Source organism: Lepidochelys olivacea (genome assembly GCF_965140295.1).
Source record: "Lepidochelys olivacea isolate rLepOli2 genome assembly, chromosome: 23".
Classification (NCBI taxonomy): domain Eukaryota; kingdom Metazoa; phylum Chordata; order Testudines; family Cheloniidae; genus Lepidochelys; species Lepidochelys olivacea.
In genome coordinates this window covers 9,553,171-9,572,985 of record NC_140433.1, presented here as the reverse complement: position 1 = coordinate 9,572,985, position 19,815 = coordinate 9,553,171, and the positions used below count along the sequence as shown (strand labels likewise).

Sequence of the window (19,815 nt, the reverse complement as noted above, 5' to 3'; positions counted from 1 at the left end):
GCCATTGCTTGCAAAATGAGAAGACCCCTGGTGTCTCCTCTTTGTGTTTGTTTTGTCTGAAAATTGGGTTAATTAACATTTCTTTCCTCTCAACAGCCTCAGTCTGAAACTACACTGCTCACCAAGCAATGAGACAACCCTCCAATTGAAAAATGCTCTAATTCCCCTGAGTCCCAACTGGAAAACTCACTCACCTCAGCTCAGTGCAAAAATAGAAAGATTCTGACCCCTCAGGAGTTAAAGAAAACCTGCCTATTCAACAAGGACTGACCCCTCCATCTCCAAACTGCAGAAATCACAGCTAACTTACCATTATCTTCCTTGAGTTGGGCTGCAAAAGAAAAAAAAAGGACACTTTTCAATGCACTTTATTGTTATTAAATTAGGGGCCCATTCCTGATCCCAGTACAGATGCCTGGGGGATACCACTATTTACCTCTCTTCATTCTGAAAATGGACAATGTATTCCTACCCTTTGTTTCCTATCTTTTAAACTCTACACCAACATTCCACACAAAGATGGACTACAAGCCGTCAAGAACACTATCCCCGATAATGTCACGGCTAACCTGGTGGCTGAACTTTGTGACTTTGTCCTTACCCATAACTACTTCACATTTGGGGACAATGTATACCTTCAGATCAGCGGCACTGCTATGGGTACCCGCATGGCCCCACAGTATGCCAACATTTTTATGGCTGATTTAGAACAACGCTTCCTCAGCTCTCGTCCCCTAAAGCCCCTACTCTACTTGCACTATATTGATGACATCTTCATCATCTGGACCCATGGAAAAGAACCCCTTGAGGAATTCCACCATGATTTCAACAATTTCCATCCCACCACCAACCTCAGCCTGGTCCAGTCCACACAAGAGATCCACTTCCTGGACACTACAGTGCTAATAAACAATGGTTACATAAACACCACCCTATACTGGAAACCTACTGACCGCTATTCCTACCTGCATGCCTCCAGCTTTCACCCTGACCACACCACACGATCCATCGTCTACAGCCAAGCTCTGCGATACAACCGCATTTGCTCCAACCCCTCAGACAGAGACAAACACCTACAAGATCTCTGTCAAGCTTTCTTACAACTACAATACCCACCTGCAGAAGTAAAGAAACAGATTGATAGAGCCAGAAGAGTTCCCAGAAGTTACCTACTACAGGACAGGCCTAACAAAGAAAATAACAGAACGCCACTAGCCGTCACCTTCAGCCCGCAACTAAAACCCCTCCAACGCATTATTAAGGATCTACAACCTATCCTAAAGGATGACCCAACACTCTCACAAATCTTGGGAGACAGGCCAGTCCTTGCCTACAGACAGCCCCGCAACCTGAAGCAAATACTCACCAACAACCACATACCACACAACAGAACCACTAACCCAGGAACTTATCCTTGCAACAAAGCCCGTTGCCAACTGTGCCCACATATCTATTCAGGGGACACCATCACAGGGCCTAATAACATCAGCCACACTATCAGAGGCTCGTTCACCTGCACATCCACCAATGTGATATATGCCATCATGTGCCAGCAATGCCCCTCTGCCATGTACATTGGTCAAACTGGACAGTCTCTACGTAAAAGAATAAATGGACACAAATCAGATGTCAAGAATTATAACATTCATAAACCAGTCGGAGAACACTTCAATCTCTCTGGTCACGCGATCACAGACATGAAGGTCGCTATCTTAAAACAAAAAAACTTCAAATCCAGACTCCAGCGAGAAACTGCTGAATTGGAATTCATTTGCAAATTGGATACTATTAATTTAGGCTTAAATAGAGACTTGGAGTGGCTAAGTCATTATGCAAGGTAGCCTGTTTCCTCTTGTTTTTTCCTACCCCCCCCCCCAGATGTTCTGGTTTAACTTGGATTTTAACTTGAAGAGTGGTCAGTTTGGATGAGCTATTACCAGCAGGAGAGTGAGTTTGTGTGTGTATGGGGGTGGGGGGGATGTGAGAACCTGGATTTATGCAGGAAATAGCCCAGCTTGATTGTCATGCACATTGTGTAAAGAGTTGTCACTTTGGATGGGCTATCACCAGCAGGAGAGTGAATTTGTGTGGCGGGGTGGAGGGTGAGAAAACCTGGATTTGTGCTGGAAATCACTTTAGATAAGCTATTACCAGCAGGACAGTGGGGTGGGAATAGGTATTGTTTCATATTCTCTGTGTATATATAAAGCCTGCTGCAGTTTCCACGATATGCATCTGAGGAAGTGAGCTGTAGCTCACGAAAGCTTATGCTCTAATAAATTGGTTAGTCTCTAAGGTGCCACAAGTCCTCCTTTTCTTTTTGCGAATACAGACTAACACGGCTGTTACTCTGAAACCTATCTTTTAAACAGTTACCAATCCAAGAGAGGACCGTCCCTCTTATCAATGGTCAAGTCTTAGATTAAGTAAAGCTAGGGTTTTTTCCCTGAAACACCTACTCTGCCCCCACATGATTGGGTAGCCTAATGGAACCTTAACAATGTCTCCTTGCATTTGTTCTGTGAAAGAGGCACAGGGACTGCACATGTTACATGAACAGGTAACATTTCCCTCATCCAGCTGCGTATAACTGATGCATAATGAGGGCAGACTTACTGATTTGCTTAGGTAGGGCTTCTGAACAAGAAATGTTGCAATTATATTGGAATGGTCATTTTTCAAACCAGGCAAAAATATACTATACTTTCTCTGCTAAAACTTTCATGACATTATCAATATATCAAACTAAATATGCAGGTGTTGAGAGCTATTGGAAAAAGCAGACTATGAGGTGAGTTTTGCATGGATCCTTAGAGGTGGGGTCATTCTGATTTTGTGCAGGTTTGAGTTCTGTAGTCTAAATCCAGCTACCATACAGGTTCATGTTCTGTCTCACAAGTGGAATGTAGTAGGTATCAGTGGGGATCATAGTCATAGCAGGAGAAGCATCTCTCGGATAAGAAGGTGAGATCTTACGGGAAGTTTTGAATGTTAATCTAGAGACCGTGAATTGTACTCCACATTCAATGGGAAGCAAGTCTTTACGGTGTTCCTACTTAGCCTTAATGTAGGTATAAGCCTTCAAGTCTAAGGCTGCAGATTGACTAAATTCTGTACTTGGCACATTGATTTCAATGGGATTACACTGACAGACCACAATACCTCACAGAACTGACCGTTTGGAGCCTGCTGATGTGTAATGGATAATTTAGGGAGTGATACTGAGGTTTACAAATACAGGACATACATTATACTTCTGGGAAATAAAAACAGGGTGATACTAATCCACACAAACTCACCAATTTCTCTCTGCAGTTGCTCTGCAAAAGAATAAACTTTATCAGTCACCACTTGCAGTTTTGTTGTTTCGAATGTGAAAGAAAGAGAACATAACAGTTGGATACCTGATTTACTAACACCATGAAGAGCATGGATCAGCTGTATTCAGTACGGCTGATTTGTGTAGGTATTCAGTATTCAGCAAGGGCGGTGTGGTCTATGACCACCCTGACTATGTACCAACAGAGTTCAAGCAGGTTTATGAATCAAGCAGGTTTATCAAGCAGGTTCCACACCATTCATGATTTTATAGACCCATTTGGTATTCCCCCTAAACCACCTCTTTTCTAAGGTGAACAGCCCTACTTTTTTTCAGTCTCTCCTCATATAGAAGCTGTTCCAAATTCTTGACCATATCTATTGCACTTCTCTGTATTTATTCCACCTCTAATATATCTTTGTTGAGATGAGGCTAGCATAACTGGAAATGGTATTCAAGCTATGGGTGTTCCATGGATTCAGATAGTGGCTTTATGACAATTTTTGTCTTATTTTCTGTACTTTTCCTAATCGGTTCTAACCTATTGTTAACCTTTTTGACCACTGCTGCCCATTTCCTGAAGTTTTCAGATAACCATCCACAGTGACTGCAAAATCTCTCTTGAGTTGTAATAGCTTTAATTTAGAATCCATCGTTATATGTGTATAAGTGGGATTATTTTTTCCAATGTACATTAGTTTCCATTTACCAACCATGCATTTCATCTGCCATTTTGTTGCCCAGTCCCCCCGTTCTGTGAGATTTCTTTGTAACTCTTAATAATTTTGAATAATTTTGTATCATCTCCAAATTTTGCCACTTAAGTGTTCACTCTCATTTCCAGATCATTAGCAGGTCCCTTGGTAAACCCCATTGTTTACCTCTCTCCACTGTGAAAATTGACTACGAGGATTCATTTTGCAGCAGAGTCTTTCACACACTGTTTGTGAGGCAATAAACTCCCCTTCTGAGGAAACATCCAAGAGAGAGGATCCTGGAGCTCCCAGCAGAGGGAGTTCTCCTTGGGAGGATGTATTAAACCTCACAGAGTGGGTTTTTTTTTTTTTTTTTTTTTTAAGATTCACAGAGGGTTGCTTGGTGGAATCTGGAACTAGCTACTGAGTTATTGTCTCTGAAATCAAACTCACCCTTGCCTTCCTGCCATTGTTTTGCAAAAACAGAGCCATCACAACGCACCCCCTATTCTATCTTTGCTTTTGCTCTGTCAACGAACATTTCTTTCCTCTGAACAGCCCCAATCTGACATCCCCACCACAACCCTGTAAAACAGAGAAACAACCCCCAAGTGAAAAATGCCCAAATTCCCCTGAATCCCAACTGCAAAATTAATCTTGCCACCTCACTGTTTACCTCTTTTTCCAGATCATTTATGAATATGTTGAATAGGACTGGGCCCAGTACAGATGCCTGGGGGATACCACTATTTACCTCTCTTCATTCTGAAAATGGACAATGTATTCCTACCCTTTGTTTCCTATCTTTTAAACAGTTACCAATCCAAGAGTGGACCATCCCTCTTATCCCATGACAGCTTACTTTGCTTAAGAGCCTTTGGTGAGGGACCTCATCAAAGGCTTTCTGAAAATCTAAGTACATTATATCCACTGGATCCCCCTTGTCCACATGCTTGTTGACACTCTCAACAAATTTTAGTAGATTGGCGAGGCATGATTTCCCTTTACAAAAACCAGTTTGACTCTTCCCCAACCAATTATGTTCATCTATCTGTCTGACAATTTTGTTCTTTACTATAGTTTCAATCAGTTTGCCAGGTTCTGAAGTTAGGCTTATCGGCCTGTAATTGCCGACATCACCTCTGGAGCCTTTTTTAAAAATTAGCGTCACATTAGCTATCCCCCAGTCATCTGGTACAGAAGCGGATTTAAATTATAGGTTAGAAACCACAGTTAGTAGTTCTGCAATTTCACATTTGAGTTCCTATAGAACTCTTGGGTGAATACCACCTGGTCATGGTGACTTATTACTGTTTAGTTTATCAGTTTGTTCCCAAACCTCCTCTAATGACACCTCAATCTGGCACAGTTCCTCAGATTTGTCACCTAAAAAGAATGGCTCAGATTTGGAAATCTCCCTCACATCCTCAGCCATGAAGACTCATGCAGAGAATTAATTTAGTTTCTCTGCAATAGCTTTATCATCCTTGAGTGCTCCTTTAGCATCTCAATCATCCAGAGGTCCCACTGTTTTTTTTTTTTTTTTAAGCAGGCTTCCTACTTCTGATGTACTTAAAAGAATTTTTGCTATTACTTTTTGAGTCTTTGGCAAGCTGTTCTTCAAATTCTTTTTTGGCCTTCCTAATTATATTTTTACACTTCATTTGCCAGAGTATATGCTCCTTTCTATTTTCCTCACTAGGATTTAACTTCCACTTTTTAAAGGGTGCCTTTGTACATCCCACTGCTTCTTTCACGTTGTTGTTTAGCTATGGTGGCACTTTTTTGGTTCTCTTGCTGTTTTTTAATTTGGGGTATACATTTAATTTGAGCCTCTATTATGGTGTCTTTAAAGTTTCCATGCAGCTTGCAGGGATTTCTCTTTTGGCACTGTTCCTTTTAATTTCTGTTTAACTAACTTTCTCAATTTTGTGTAGTTCCCCTTTCTGAAATTAAATGCTACAGTGTTGGACTGCTGTGGTGTTTTCCTCACCACAGGGATGTTAAATTTAATTATATGATTGTCACTATTACCAAGCTGTCCAGCTGTATTCAGCTCTTGGATCAGATCCTGTGGTCCACTTAGGACCAAATCAAGAATTGCGTCTTATCTTGTGGGTTCCAGGACTAACTGCTCCAGGAAGCAGTCATTTAAGGTGTCAAGAAACTTTATCTCTGCATCCCATCCTGAAGTGACATGTATTCAGTCAGTGTAGGGATAGTGAAATCCCCCCTTATTGAGTTTTTCTATTTTTATAGCCTCTCTAATCTCCCTGATCATTTCACAGTCATTATCACCGTCCTGTTCAGGTGGTTGGTAATATATCCCTACTGCTATATTCTTATTATTAGAGCATGGAATTAATATCATTAGAGATTATATGGTACAATTTGGTTCATTTAAGATTTTTACTTCATTTGATTCTAAGCTTTCTTTCACAGATAGTGCCACTCCCCTACCAGCACGACCTGTTCTGTCCTTCCGATATGTTTTGTACCCTGGTATTACTTTGTCCCATTGATTATCCTCATTCCACCAAGTTTCTGTGATAGGTCCATCAATGGCTATTAGCCACGATGGGCAGGAATGGTGTCCCTGGTCTCTGTTTGCCAGAAGCTGGGATTGGCTGACAGGGCATGAATCACTTGATGATAACCTGTCTTTTCATTCCCTTTGGGACACCTGCCATTGGCCATTGTCAGAGGACAGGATACCGGGCTTGAAGGAGCTTTGGTCTGACCCAGTATGGCCATTCTTATGTTCTATTAGATCAATAGCCTCATTTAATACAAGGCACTCTAATTCACTCATCTTATTACTTAGACTTTTAGCATTTGTATATAAGCACTTTAAAAAGTTGTCACTTTTTAGCTGTCTGACATTACATGATGTGCTTGAATGGGACTCTTTTTCATTTGACTGTTTCTCATCAGATCCTACCTGTATTTTATCATCTTCCATCCTCTCCTCCTTACTAGGATATAGAGGATCTCCATTAATAGATCCTCCCCGAACCACATGCTCCTCCACAGCAGTCAGCTTTCGCCCAGCCCTTAGTTTAAAAACTGCTCTACGACCTTCTTAAGTGCCAGCAATCTGGTTCCATTTTGGTTTAGGTGGAGCCCTTCCTTCCTGTATTGGCTCCCCCTTTCCCAAAAGTTTTCCCAGTTCCTAATAAATCTAAACCCCTCCTCCCTACACCATCATCTCATCCACACATTGAGACCCTGCAGTTTTATCTGTCTAACTGGCCCTGTGCGTGGAACTGGAAGCATTTCAGAGAATGCTACCTTGGAGGTCCTGGACTTCAATCTCTTACCTAGCAGCCTAAATTTGGCCTCCAGAATCTCTTCTATCCTTCCCTATGTCATTGGTACCTACATGTATCACGACCAGCGGCTCCTCCCCAGCACTGCATGTAAGTCTATCTAGATGTCTTGAGAGATCCACAACCTTCTCACCAGGCAGACAAGTCACCATGCAGTTCTCCCAATCATCACATACCCAGCTATCTATGTTTCTAATGATCAAATCCCCCATAACTATTACCTGTTTCGTCCTAGTAACGGGAGTTCCCTCTCCCTCTCCCCTCAGTGCGAGAGGATACCACATCATCTGGAAGGAGGGTCCCAATTATGGGATCATTTCCCTCTGTTCTAGTTGGATGTTATCCTTCCCTGAGACATCCATCCTCCTCAACAGCACAGAGGCTGTCAGACCAGGGATGGGACCATTCTACTGTGTCCTGGAAAGTCTCATCCATGTATCTCTCGGTCTCCCTTATCTCCTCCAGTTCAGCCATGCTAGTCTCCAAAGCCTGTACACCGTCTCTGAGGGTCAGGAACTCCTTACATCGAAAGCACCCATATGCCACCTGCCCATCAGACAGGTAATCATACATGCTACATTGGGTGCAATAAACAAGATAGCCCCCACTCTGTTGCTGGGCTTCTGCCTGCATTCTCTTTTTACTCCTGAAACGCGTTCCTTTGTTGAAGTTTTGTTTTTATCAGGGGTTGGTTTTGGTTTTAAGTTTCATGCAGTTTAAAGAATGTTAAGTGTAACAAGACCCCCTCATGCTCCCTCTCTCAACTCCCTCACAAAACTCCCCTATTAGCCGCTCCTATTTGCTAGCTCCTCTGGTCGCTTTGGCGCGGGCTTTTTAAAGCCTTGGCCTTCCTGAGTAGCCCACCCCCGAGCTGATTGGTGCTAAAGGGCTTAGGGATCAAAGCCTCATTAAGAAGCTCTCAGCCTTGGCTAGCAAGACTGCAGCAAAGGATTCATGTGTGTAGGACATGTGTCTACCCCACATCCAGTCCCACAAGTCAATCATCAGCATCATTCCACAGATTAATATGAGCATTGTTTTTCCTTCTTATTAATAAAAATGTATTTTGACTTGTGGATTAAAGCCCAGCACTGGACTTCGCTAACAAGTCATGGGACCCAGCATTCTAGATTCTGTACAGTCTATCAGAATGGTAGCCGTGTTAGTCTGTATCAGCAGAAAGAACTAGGAGTACTTGTGGCACCTTAGAGACTAACAAATTTATTTGAGCATAAGTTTTCGTGGGCTAAAGCTCAATGCATCAGGTGCATGCAGTGGAAAATAAAGTAGGAAAATACAGTAGGATGTATACAGAGAACAGTCTATGTAACTCTCAGGGTATGTCTACACTACAGCCAGGAGGTGTATGCCCACACTGGCTGTGATTGAGCTAGTGTACTAGAAATAAAAGTGTAATCATGGCAGTGACAGCAGTGTGAGGGCCTATCTACCCAACACACGATCCCATCTGAAACACTAGGTATGTGCTGGAGACAGCTAGCCCATCCTTCTGCCCTTGAAGATGTCACTACGCTGCTAATTTTGGTATAATCATTCGTGAAAATGTTAAATAGAGTAGGGCCAAAACACAATCCCTGTGGGACCACACTACAAACACCCCCACTCTGTGAGGATTCCATGTTTGCAGTTACATTTGGAGACCTATGAGTTAGTCACTTTAAATCCATGTAATGCGTCATGTTAATTTTATATTGATCTAGTATTTTAATCCAAATGGATTAAACAAATCAAACACCGTACAGAAGTCTAGTTATCAACACTATTACCTTTATCGAACAAACATGTAGTGAACAGGAGGCAGGGATGTGCCATCCCCTTCCAGGGGTGGAAGGAGAAATTTAGACAACCTACGGGACTTTATACAATACAAGTGATTATTTTTAAGGTGCTTGGATACTGTAAGCATCAGTATGTTCTATATCTGTAGACAGACAAATTGACATAATATGGCAAATCATTACAGAAAATGTAAAAGATTAAAATGTATGAATCTAATATTCAAGTACATTAAGTAGGGAAACAGATTTGTGTTGCAGCTTAAAATACTTGTTCAAGGCTTACCCAGGTAGAAGTGTGGATGTGAAAAGATGTTCTATGTGACTAACAACTTACAAAATTCTGTATTTGGCCAATTATCTTCAAAGCAACTATTTATGTGGAGAAAGATACCTCATGTAACTCAGAGTTTGCAGAACTGGACACATACTGAGTAGTATCTTCTTAAAAAAAGCTCTGCTACATAATGGATGATTTAGGGACTTCTGTTTAGACTTAGAAATATAGGATATACAGTTGAGTTAACCTTGTCCTGTCCCACTTCAAGATGGTTTTGGAGACAGTGCTTCTTGCAACGTTTAAGTGCCTGAAGCCTATTTTGTCTTCCTTTCTTTGCTCTCTTGGTAAAATGTAAAGCAAATTGAACACTTGGAGGGTGAGTGTCCTTCACCTAAACATGTTGTATCTAATGCTGGGAACACCGCTAGATAAGATACACACCTTTTGAAACTGGGTTTCTTCTTCAATTCCATTCAAGTAACTATCTAATCTCCTACTACTAAATGCTAACTCATTCCTATTTGATTAACTACGTTTTAATGCTAGCCACCAATCATACCACAAAAGTATTCCTGAGCTCCACATAAAACTATTTATCTTGTTGGGAACACTGGGGCATGGCCACTAGGTAACTCGAGGGGATGGAAGACCACGAGTGTCGATGAAGCCCCCTCGCACTAGGCCCCGGTGTCCTTGCCCCCCCCCTCCTCCCTGGAGGCACTCGCAGCAGCTCTGTGTGCTAGGCCCAAGTGTCCTTGGCCCCCCTGCCTGGAGGCACACACAGCAGTTATGCTGAGAATCTGCAACAGTATGTTGCAGAGTCAGACTGCCTGAAACTAAGCAAGGCCAAACAGGGGAGCTATGGAAGAACAATGCTGAATAAAGCAGCTTTATGTATAGTTTAACAAATGATACAGAGAATCAGGGAACTAGCTGGGAACTGGATTGGCTGGCTATATGGATACTTGGAGCAGCTTGCTATTGGATAAGTATGCTGGAAAAAAGGATGTATAAAAGCCTGTGTAACTTCCTGCTCTGTTGTGCAGGATTTGAGATTTTATTCTCCCTGTACCTTTTTGCAGCTGCAAATAAACTTTTCTGCTTCTCCACCCCGTTGTGATTATTGGGTGTAGCACACCGGGTAACGAACCACTCCAGCTGTTGTTCAGCCTCTTGGCACTGGGTGCCGGCAACAATCTGGTCACAGTGAGAAGGAACTCTCTGCCCCTTTTGTACCCTAGCCCTGGAATGCTCCAAGTTCACTGAGGGGAGGGGTGAGGGAGGTGCATGAGCACTTCAATGGCTATGATTGGCTAGAACTCTACTGTTCAGGGCTGCACTGGTCTGGAGAGTTCTCATGAGTGAGAGTATGCAGAGTACACTTGAAGGAGAAGAATCTCTCAGTGGATGGTCCAGGATCCCATGGATAGAACCTGCTTTAGCTTCAAAGTGTAGTTTCCAGGCAGCACACTTTATCTCCTCCATGAGCTGGGAAGCCCATCCCCCTTGAGAGTACATTCCCCAGGAGAAGCTCATAGATTTCCCAGCAGATGTGCCAAAAATGGCAACAAACTGTAGCTTCCTGTGACAATCTGACACTCCCAATCCAGCACAAATAACAGCCACTCCTAACAATCGTCCGACGAAATATGAGCAATGTAACCCAACTACCAGCTGCGATAAACTTCACTAATCTCCCTCCAGTTCATCACTGCTGCCCTTGGTTCCTTCAACAATAATACAGTCATTTCTAGCCAATATCCTCTCTCTTCTCAAGAGTAGAAAGCTGCACAACTCGGTGCTAACTTACCCCTTTGTCTCTGAAGCTCATCTGTAAAAGAATGACACACATTTGAGTAATTACATAATTTTCCCCTTTTCTTCAAGCATCTTGAATACAATAGGTCCTTCTGGACAATTCAATGTTACTGGACATTCAATACATGCAGCTCCTAAAAATTCCTTCTCAAATCTGCAGGTGGTTAGGAGGCTGTTGGCAATATTGCACATATGACTAATGAAATAGTTTCCCCCCCTCTGCAAACATCTGAATACAAATTCAGGAAAAAAATATGTTGGGAGTTTTTCAAAATCCTAGGGACTAACTTACCCGAGTGTTACTACAATGACATCACTGTAGTTACAGATGGGATGAATTTAGCCATGTCTGCGCAGTGGAATGTTTTCAGAGAGAACCGATTTCTAAACAACTAATACACAGCATCCACAATTCCACCATATATCCTCTCTTTTTTCCTTTGCTTGAGTAGCAGGCTATATAAATCAATGAAAACTTACTCATTTCTCTCTGTTGTTGATCTGCAAAAGAATGACAACTATTTGAGTAAGAAAATAAATTCCCCTCTTCTTCAAAATAATTCTTTTATAGAGGTTCAGAGGGGGTAGATTCTGTTAGGTGAGAGTTATAAAAAGACAGCAACTTTTTTTCTTTATTTTTTAGAAAGGCCCAATTCAAGACTGGGGCTTAAATAGGGTTGCCAACTTTCTAATCGCACAAAGCTGAACATCCTAGCCCCGCCCCTTCCCAAGGCCCTGTCCCCGCTCACTACATTCCCCCTCCCTCTGTGGCTCGCTTTCCCGCATCCTCACTCGCTTTCACTGTGTTGGGGAAGGGGGTTGGGAGGGGGTGAGGGCTCTAACTGGGGTGCGAGCTCTGGGGTGAGGCCAGAAATGAGGGCTTCAGGGTGTGGGCGGGGGCTCTGGGGTGGGGCAGGGAGTTGGGGTGCGGAAGGGGGTGAGAGCTATGGCTGGGGGTGCGGGCTGAGATATTTGGAGTGTAGGAGTGGGCTGCCAGTTGAGGAAGGGGGTTGAGGTGTGGGAGGGGGTGCGGGCTCTGGGCTGGGGGCTCTAAGGTGGGGCCGGGGATGAAGGGTTTGGGGTGCAGGAGGGGTCTCTAGGCTGTGGGGTCAAGGGATTCGGAGTGCAGGAGGGGGCTGTGGGTTGAGGCAGGGGGTGCGGGCTCTGGGGTGGGGCCAGGGATGAGGGGTTTGGGGTGCAGGAGGGGTCTCTGGATTTGGTGGGGGGCTCAGTGATGGGGCTCGGGGTTGGGATGCAGGGGGGGTGAGAGCTCCAGCTGGGGGTGCAGGCTCTGGGGTGGGACCAGGGATGAGGGGTTTGGGGTGAAGGAGGGGTCTCTGGGTTTGGTGGGGTGCTCAGGATCGGGGTAGGGGATCAGCATTGGGGCACAGGCTTACCCAGTCAGTAGTGCAGCAGGTCTAAGGCAGTCTAGTCCCTACCTGTCCCAGCTCCGCGTTGCACTCTGGAAGCGGCCAGCAGGTCCGGGTGCTAGGCAGGGGGGGGATAGGAGAGGGGGGGACAGGAAGTTCTGGGTGCTGCTCTCGCCCGCAGGCACGGCCCTCCCCTGCTCCCATTGGCCGTGGTTCCTGGCCAATGGGAGTGCGGGGGCAGCGCACAGAGCCCCATGCACCACTGCCTAGGAACTGGACTTGCTGGGCGCTTCCAGGGCACAGCGTGGTGCCAGGACAGACAGGGACTAGCCTGCCTTAGACAGCACCGCCGACTGGACTTTTAACGGCCTGATCGGCAGTGCTGACCAGAGCCGCCAGGGTCCCTTTTCGACCCATTCCGGTCAAAAACCAGACACCTGGAAACCCTAGGTTTAAATAAGTGTGAGAGTGCACTAGAAGCTCTGCATTTTCAGCAGGGATACTTCTGGCTATGGCTGTGCAGTGGACTATTCTGTGAGGGAGGGGTGCTCCGGTCAGCAAATATAAAGCAAATATAAGTCTATCATCAGCTCCATCTCTGCATCAATAGAAGGTGGAGTAGGAAGAGGTCCTGAAACATAAGCCCATGTGTCAGACATAAGACCAGATATAAGAGGCCTGGTATGAGGCCTGGGCTAAAGTAGTTAAAATCTTGCTGCTATAACACAAAGTTAAGTTGTGAGCAAGAGGCAGGCCCTGCTCACAGAATTGATTGCAAAAGTATAGCTTGTGTTATAAAAGACTTGGCCCCTACTACACTGTAAACAAATAAAGTTAATCTGTCCATTAAATTTGGGTTACTGAAAACAAGAAGAAATGTAAAACAAACAAAAAACTTTATTATGTTAACTAACTTAAACTGTTTAAGGTTGCAGCCCACAGATCAAAGAAAACAGGTGATATCACATCCCAAACACACCAAACTTATCAATTTGCCCTTGTAGTTGGGCTGTAAAGGAATGACACACATTTGAGTAACAGCAGAGTTTTTGTTCTATCCTGTAAACAAATGTTTTCTACATAGTATAACTTGGCAGAGGTGGCTGTTAGATGGGAGCTATAGAAAGACAGCAGGAAAAGTGTAATGGTCACAGGATGCTGATGGATAAGGAATTAGCTCACCCTGCATCCTCTACTCATACCAGTCACCCATGAATATCATTGCGACAGATATGGCAAGTTCCTAAAATATCTTTGGGATATCTTACTGCACTGTTTTCTCTGTAAATCTTTCACCTTGCAAAGAAATATGTTTGCATATAAAAAGCTACGTGGTAACTTGTGCCTGCTGGCAATTCCAGCTGCACATAGACTTTGAAGAGAAAGCAAAGTACAGATGCAGGCCAGTTTAGGCAGTCTGGCTTGCTGGGGATATCACATTGTAGGCAGGGAACTGTGCAGCCTTGACAAACCCCAGTCAGGAGGGAGAGAGACACATATCTCTGTCCAAGAGAGGTGATGACTGATGAGCCCTCAAGAGACCACAGAGGGGTAATACAGGGAGAGTTGCCCTGAACTGTGATAATCATGTCACAGTTTTCAAAATGCAGAGCAAGTGGACAGCCCATTCATTTAGCCTGGCTTTCCCACAGCTGCAAAAAGGAAAACAAAGGGAAAGAGTAGGAAATTTGCAAAAAAATGTTTAATAATTATTACCTGCTAGTTTCCAGGAGGCATATAGACAATATGAGACACTTTATCAGAATGATGATTTGTAAGGTGATCAGACACTCTAGAAATAAAACTGCTGGACATTTTGAGGTAAATGAGACAGAGTAGGTAAGTAGATAAGTAGAAAGTTTAGACATATAGGATATACATTGCAAAGCAGAAAAAAAATCTGAAAATCACTACTTACAAATCAGTGAAAACTTACCACAATCATTACAGAATTGGACTGCAACAGATTAAATTAGATTATTATTATTTTTGGTTCTTGAACGTTTAACAATACATTTAGCTGACTGAATTTTTAACTTTGTGAATAGCACCAATAAACCTTATTCAATGACCCACATAGTGCCAAATATATTGTGCTATGTATATATTTTACCACCATCCTGCTGTTCCCAGCCTGTCATCACTGGTTCTTTCTCAGGTCTTCCAAGAAAATGTAAAATATTTTTTCACAACATACGATGGTCACTGCATTAATTACCAATCCCACCTGTATTTAATATTTGCTTCTCATATGATCAAAGTTTAGCAGATTATGCAAAGATTAGCAGAAATCCACTCTACAGATTAGCCCTCTTGCTAAGAATTAAATAAACCAACATTTGTTCCAACAGGAGTTTTGCAAAAACTGTCATCTAATTCATCCTTGATGTAAATCGCACCGACTTCACAACAAGGATGAATTTGGCCACTGCTGTGTAGTAGACTCCACTGACATGGAGCAGCACTCTAGATAATGAATATATATCACATGCAGTTCCTTCATGTCATGCCACAGCTGCAATCAGCAAAGAAGCTGAGGCTAGATCTCCCTAATATAAAGTTGCTAGTGGCAGAGCGCTCTATATAAAGTTCCTGGGGCTTTGGAATACCCTCCCGACCTAGGTCTGAAATAGCCTGGATTTCCAAACTTTCAGAGCATGCTTCAGAGCTCACCAATATGTTGAGGTGTTGTCAGACAGGAGTGAAGTTTTTATCTGATTTTGTATTTTGAAATAATTGGCAGGGCGCTCACAGCTTGCACATGGGCACTTTATTTTATCTCAGCTAAACAAACACATTTTTACAAATATATTCTTGCTTTTTTAATGAGAAAAGGTGGGTAAGGTAATATCTTTTATTGGATCAAATTCTGTCATTGAAAGAGACAAACAGTTCTGCAGAGCTGTTCCCAGATCTGAAAAAAAAAAAAAAGAGCTCTCTGTAAGCTTGAAAGCTTGTCTCTTTCACCAACAGAAGTTGGTTCAATGAAAGACTTTACTTTACCCACCTTGTCGCTCTAATATTCTGGGACCAAAGCAGCTTCAATAACTTTTCCTTGTCTTGGTAGCTTGAGCAGAAGCTTACAGAAATCAATGTAAACTTACCCCTTTCACTCTGCAGTTGATCTAAAAAGAAAGTACACAGTTTTCTTTAGTAAAAAAAAAAAGAGAGATTTAAATGGGAGGAGGGAGTGAGTTAGGATAGGGGTTTGTTAGCTGTGATTATAACAAGATTGCAGAAAAAACCCTGGGGCCTATTTTTCCCTGATGTAACTACACTGACATTACTGAAGTCACAGCAGAGATGGACTTGGCCACCGCTGTGCAGTGGATTGCTCTGAAAGGGAGCACTGCTTTGATCAGCAAATATGAAGCACCTGTAATTCCAATATATGCTCCATCCCTTTCTCCTTGAGTGGAAACCTACATAAATCAAGTCAAACTTACCCATTTCTATCCGTAGTCGGTCTGAAAAGGACTGACACAGATGTGAATAATGGAAGAGGTTGTTTTTTTTTTTCTATAGGCACTGACTTTTTTTTTTGGCCGGTGGGTGCTATTGAAGGGGTGTGTGTGCTGAGCAGGGTGGTGGTACACTCTGCCAGTTTTGGGAGGAGGCTATTTTCAGCATATTTATATACTTCTTTCCTATTCTAATTATTTGAATGTGTCTATCACTGATATCATTACTATTTTAATAATGATTAAATTGTTATGAACTACATAATTACATTATCATGAATTACATTATATTAAAACCACTGCAATCACCTACAAGCTGTTTTCACTAACGTCCCAATTTAAAGACATTATGTCTCACTGTAACTTTCTGGATGAAACTGTCAGCAATCTTATTTACATCTAGTTCCCTGGTATTGTCTTGATGCACATTAGGACAGTTACATTATTCAGTGGTGTCTGTCCCACTGATGACTGGAGATAATTTTTAAGTCTTCTGAAGCTGGAGAATGAGTTCAGGATGATACTGGCACAACGAGAAGGATTCTTATACATTTGCATTACTCTGGAAGCATAGTTATACTCCATATTCTTTACGAAAATATGTTTGTGGTAGGAATACGACATAACTAAGATATGTTTTATGCAAGGTAACTCTTGTAAGGTATCATTTGAAAGGTTATAATACACAAATAGGATAATCCTATTCAGTATGCATGTATCATTTCTGTATCTGCAATTAGGAATATTGACTCTGTGTCTATATTTCAACTATGCTACTTTGGATGACGCCCCCTACTAACACTTCAGGTACAATAATGAAAAAGCCGGACAGTGCTGATGGTCCATCAGCAAGAGACAATGGACTGTAAAAGACCTTAGTCTTCCAGTGAACTTGTGGGTCAGCCTGTGAAGAATGGCCACAGGGGCCCTACAGAGGCATGTGATCATGTCACCTGCTACTGGAACCCATCTTGAATTCTGTACTTTTCCAGGAGAAGCTGGGGTGTGTGTGTCAAACTAGGAAACAAAGGACTCCCGCCTTATGCAAATCCTATTTAAGGGTGGGAAGTGAGGTAATACAGGTCATCAGTTCTCCCCTGCAACCCCACCCAAGATGACTGCTGGAAACAACTAAGACAGAGGAGGGATAGCTCAGTGGTTTGAGCACTGGCCTGCTAAACCCAGGGTTGTGAGTTCAATCCTTAAGGGGGCCAATTAAGGATCTGGGGCAAAAACTGGGAATTGGTCCTGCTTTGAGCAGGGGATTGGACTAGATGACCTCCTGAGGTCCCTTTCAACCCTGATATTCTATGATTCTATGAACTGGGGGAAACAACTGGACGCAGGCTGGAAGGGTGTCAGGCCTGTGAATAAGATTATTAGAATCACATTTAGGGTGAGACCTTACATGCAACCAGTTTCTTTAGTGTATTAAGTTAGTTTTCATGCTCTGTTTTATTTTCTTAGTAATCTGCCCTGTTCTGTCTGCTACCTCCTTAACTACTTAAAATACTCCTGTTATTAAAATACTCCCACAGTATACTTGTCAGCAAGTTAAAGAAGTATGGGCTGGATGGATGCACTACAAGGTGGGTAGAAAGTTGGCTAGATTGTCGGGCTCAACAGGTAGTGATCAATGGCTCCATGTCTAGTTGGCAGCCGGTATCTAGCAGAGTGCCCCAAGGGTTGGTCCTGGGGCCGGTTTTGTTCAATATCTTCATTAATGATCTGGAGGATGGTGTGGATTGCACCCTCAGCAAGTTTGAAGATGACACTAAACTGGGAGGAGTGGTAGATACACTGGAGGGTAGGGATAGGATACAGAGGGACCTAGACAAATTGGAGGATTGGGCCAAAAGAAATCTGATGAGGTTCAACAAGGACAAGTGCAGAGTCCTGCACTTAGGATGGAAGAATCCAATGCACCGCTACAGACTAGGGACCGAATCGCTTGGCAGCAGTTCTGCAGAGAAGGACCTAGGGGTGACAGTGGACGAGAAGCTGGATATGAGTCAACAGTGTGCCCTTGTTGCCAAGAAGGCCAATGGCATTTTGGGGTGTATAAGTAGGGGCATTGCCAGCAGATCGAGGGACGTGATCATTCCCCTCTATTCAGCATTGGTGAGGCCTCATCTGGAGTACTGTGTCCAGTTTTGAGCCCCACACTACACAAAGGATGTGGAAAAATTGGAAAGAGTCCAGCGGAGGGCAACAAAAATGACTGGGGGCTGGACACATGATTTATGAAGAGAGGCTGAGGGAACTGGGATTATTTAGTCTGCAGAAGAGAAGAATGAGGGGGGATTTGATAACTGCTTTCAACTACCTGAAAGGGGGTTCCAAAGAGGATGGATCTAGACTTTTCTCAGTGGTAGCAGATGACAGAACAAGGAGTAATGGTCTCAAGTTGCAGTGGGGGAGGTTTAGGTTGGATATTAGGAAAAACTTTTCACTTGGAGGGTGGTGAAACACTGGAATGCGTTACCTAGGGAGGTGGTGGAATCCCCTTCCTTAGAAGTTTTTAAGATCAGGCTTGACAAAGCCCTGGCTGGGATGATTTAGTTGGGATTGGTCCTGCTCTGGGCAGGGGGTTGGACTAGATGGCCTCCAGAGGTCCCTTCCAACTGTTATTCTATGATTCTATAGTTAATACATTTATTTCTGGTTTACAATATAACTCAGTTTGTGTGATTTCTAACTGGGGGATGGGGGCAAGAAGTTGTGCATACTCTCCTCCACATTGAGGGAAGAGGCAAATTTCATATAATTTTGGGTTTGTATTCCAAGGGGGGTGGACATCTGGCAGTGGCAAGCCCCTTAAACTGAGCCTTCCCAGAGTGGATCTCTGTCTCTCTGTGCAGCTCTGTGTGGTCCTGCCTGTGTGCTTAGCTAGAAAAGCTAGCCCAGTGAGACCAGGTAAAAGGGGGCCCAGACTGGCAGAATAGTCTGACTCAGTGGTGTCCCTGCACAGCAGGTGACATCCCAGGGGGTCCAGCCTGTCACATAGGGAATGGGCAATTTATATATATATATATATATATATATATATATATATATATATATATATATAAAAGCTCTGTCCTTGTCTCCGTGGGTCCTGCATTTCCTGGAGGATTTCGCTAGCCTCAGAGGCTCACTGTGACCCTCCACGTAGCCCTTCTCTCTCTAGAGACAAGGGTCACAGTCTACTGAGCCATTTTCATCATAAGCCAGAAAGGGAGGTGAAGAGAAGCTATCCTCCCTTGCACAGTCTCAGTTGTCTCCCAGTCTCAGTGATTAATTGGGGATGGGGACAAAGGGGGGAGCCGGGGCCCGCCCTCTACTCCAGGCTCCAGCCCAGGGACCCTAATAGTATCAGCGATGGTAGCTGACCTTTTAGAAACATGACATGTACAATTCCCTGGGCTATTTCCCCAAAGAAGCCCCCACTTCCTCAAGCTCCATTTCTCCCTTACCTCAGGGCCTCCTTCCTTGTGCCTGATATGGTGTGTACTGCTCAGTCTCTCCAACAGCACAACTTCCTCCCACAGCTCCTGACATCTGCACCCACCTGACTAACTGGGAGGCTTTTAACTAGTTTCAGCCAGTCCCTGATTGGCTTTAGGTGTCCCAATCAACCTAGCATTCTCCCTGCCTTCTGGAAAGTTCTTAATTGGCCCCAGGTGTCTTAACTGACCTGGAGCAGCTACTATTTAACTTATCCTGGTACCAGGGATTTGTTTAGCCTGGAGCTAATATATGTATCTC

General features: G+C 43.5%; 1 protein-coding gene across 5 annotated transcripts in view; it reads right to left on the bottom strand.

The window, feature by feature from the left end:
• LOC311512029 (butyrophilin-like protein 2) overlaps nucleotides 1-19,815 on the bottom strand; it is a 69,067-nt gene that overhangs the window by 11,578 nt on the left and 37,674 nt on the right. For 4 of the 5 annotated variants that reach the window (XM_084613015.1, XM_084613014.1, XM_084613018.1 and 1 more), the window contains 6 exons: nucleotides 15,712-15,732; nucleotides 14,544-14,564; nucleotides 11,718-11,738; nucleotides 11,230-11,250; nucleotides 3,300-3,320; nucleotides 311-331 (listed from right to left, as the gene is read on the bottom strand). In XM_084613015.1, coding sequence (XP_084469141.1) covers nucleotides 311-331; nucleotides 3,300-3,320; nucleotides 11,230-11,250; nucleotides 11,718-11,738; nucleotides 14,544-14,564; nucleotides 15,712-15,732 — 126 coding nt within the window. The remainder of the gene's footprint in view (nucleotides 1-310; nucleotides 332-3,299; nucleotides 3,321-11,229; nucleotides 11,251-11,717; nucleotides 11,739-14,543; nucleotides 14,565-15,711; nucleotides 15,733-19,815) is intronic. The other variant, XM_084613017.1, reaches the window with a different exon arrangement.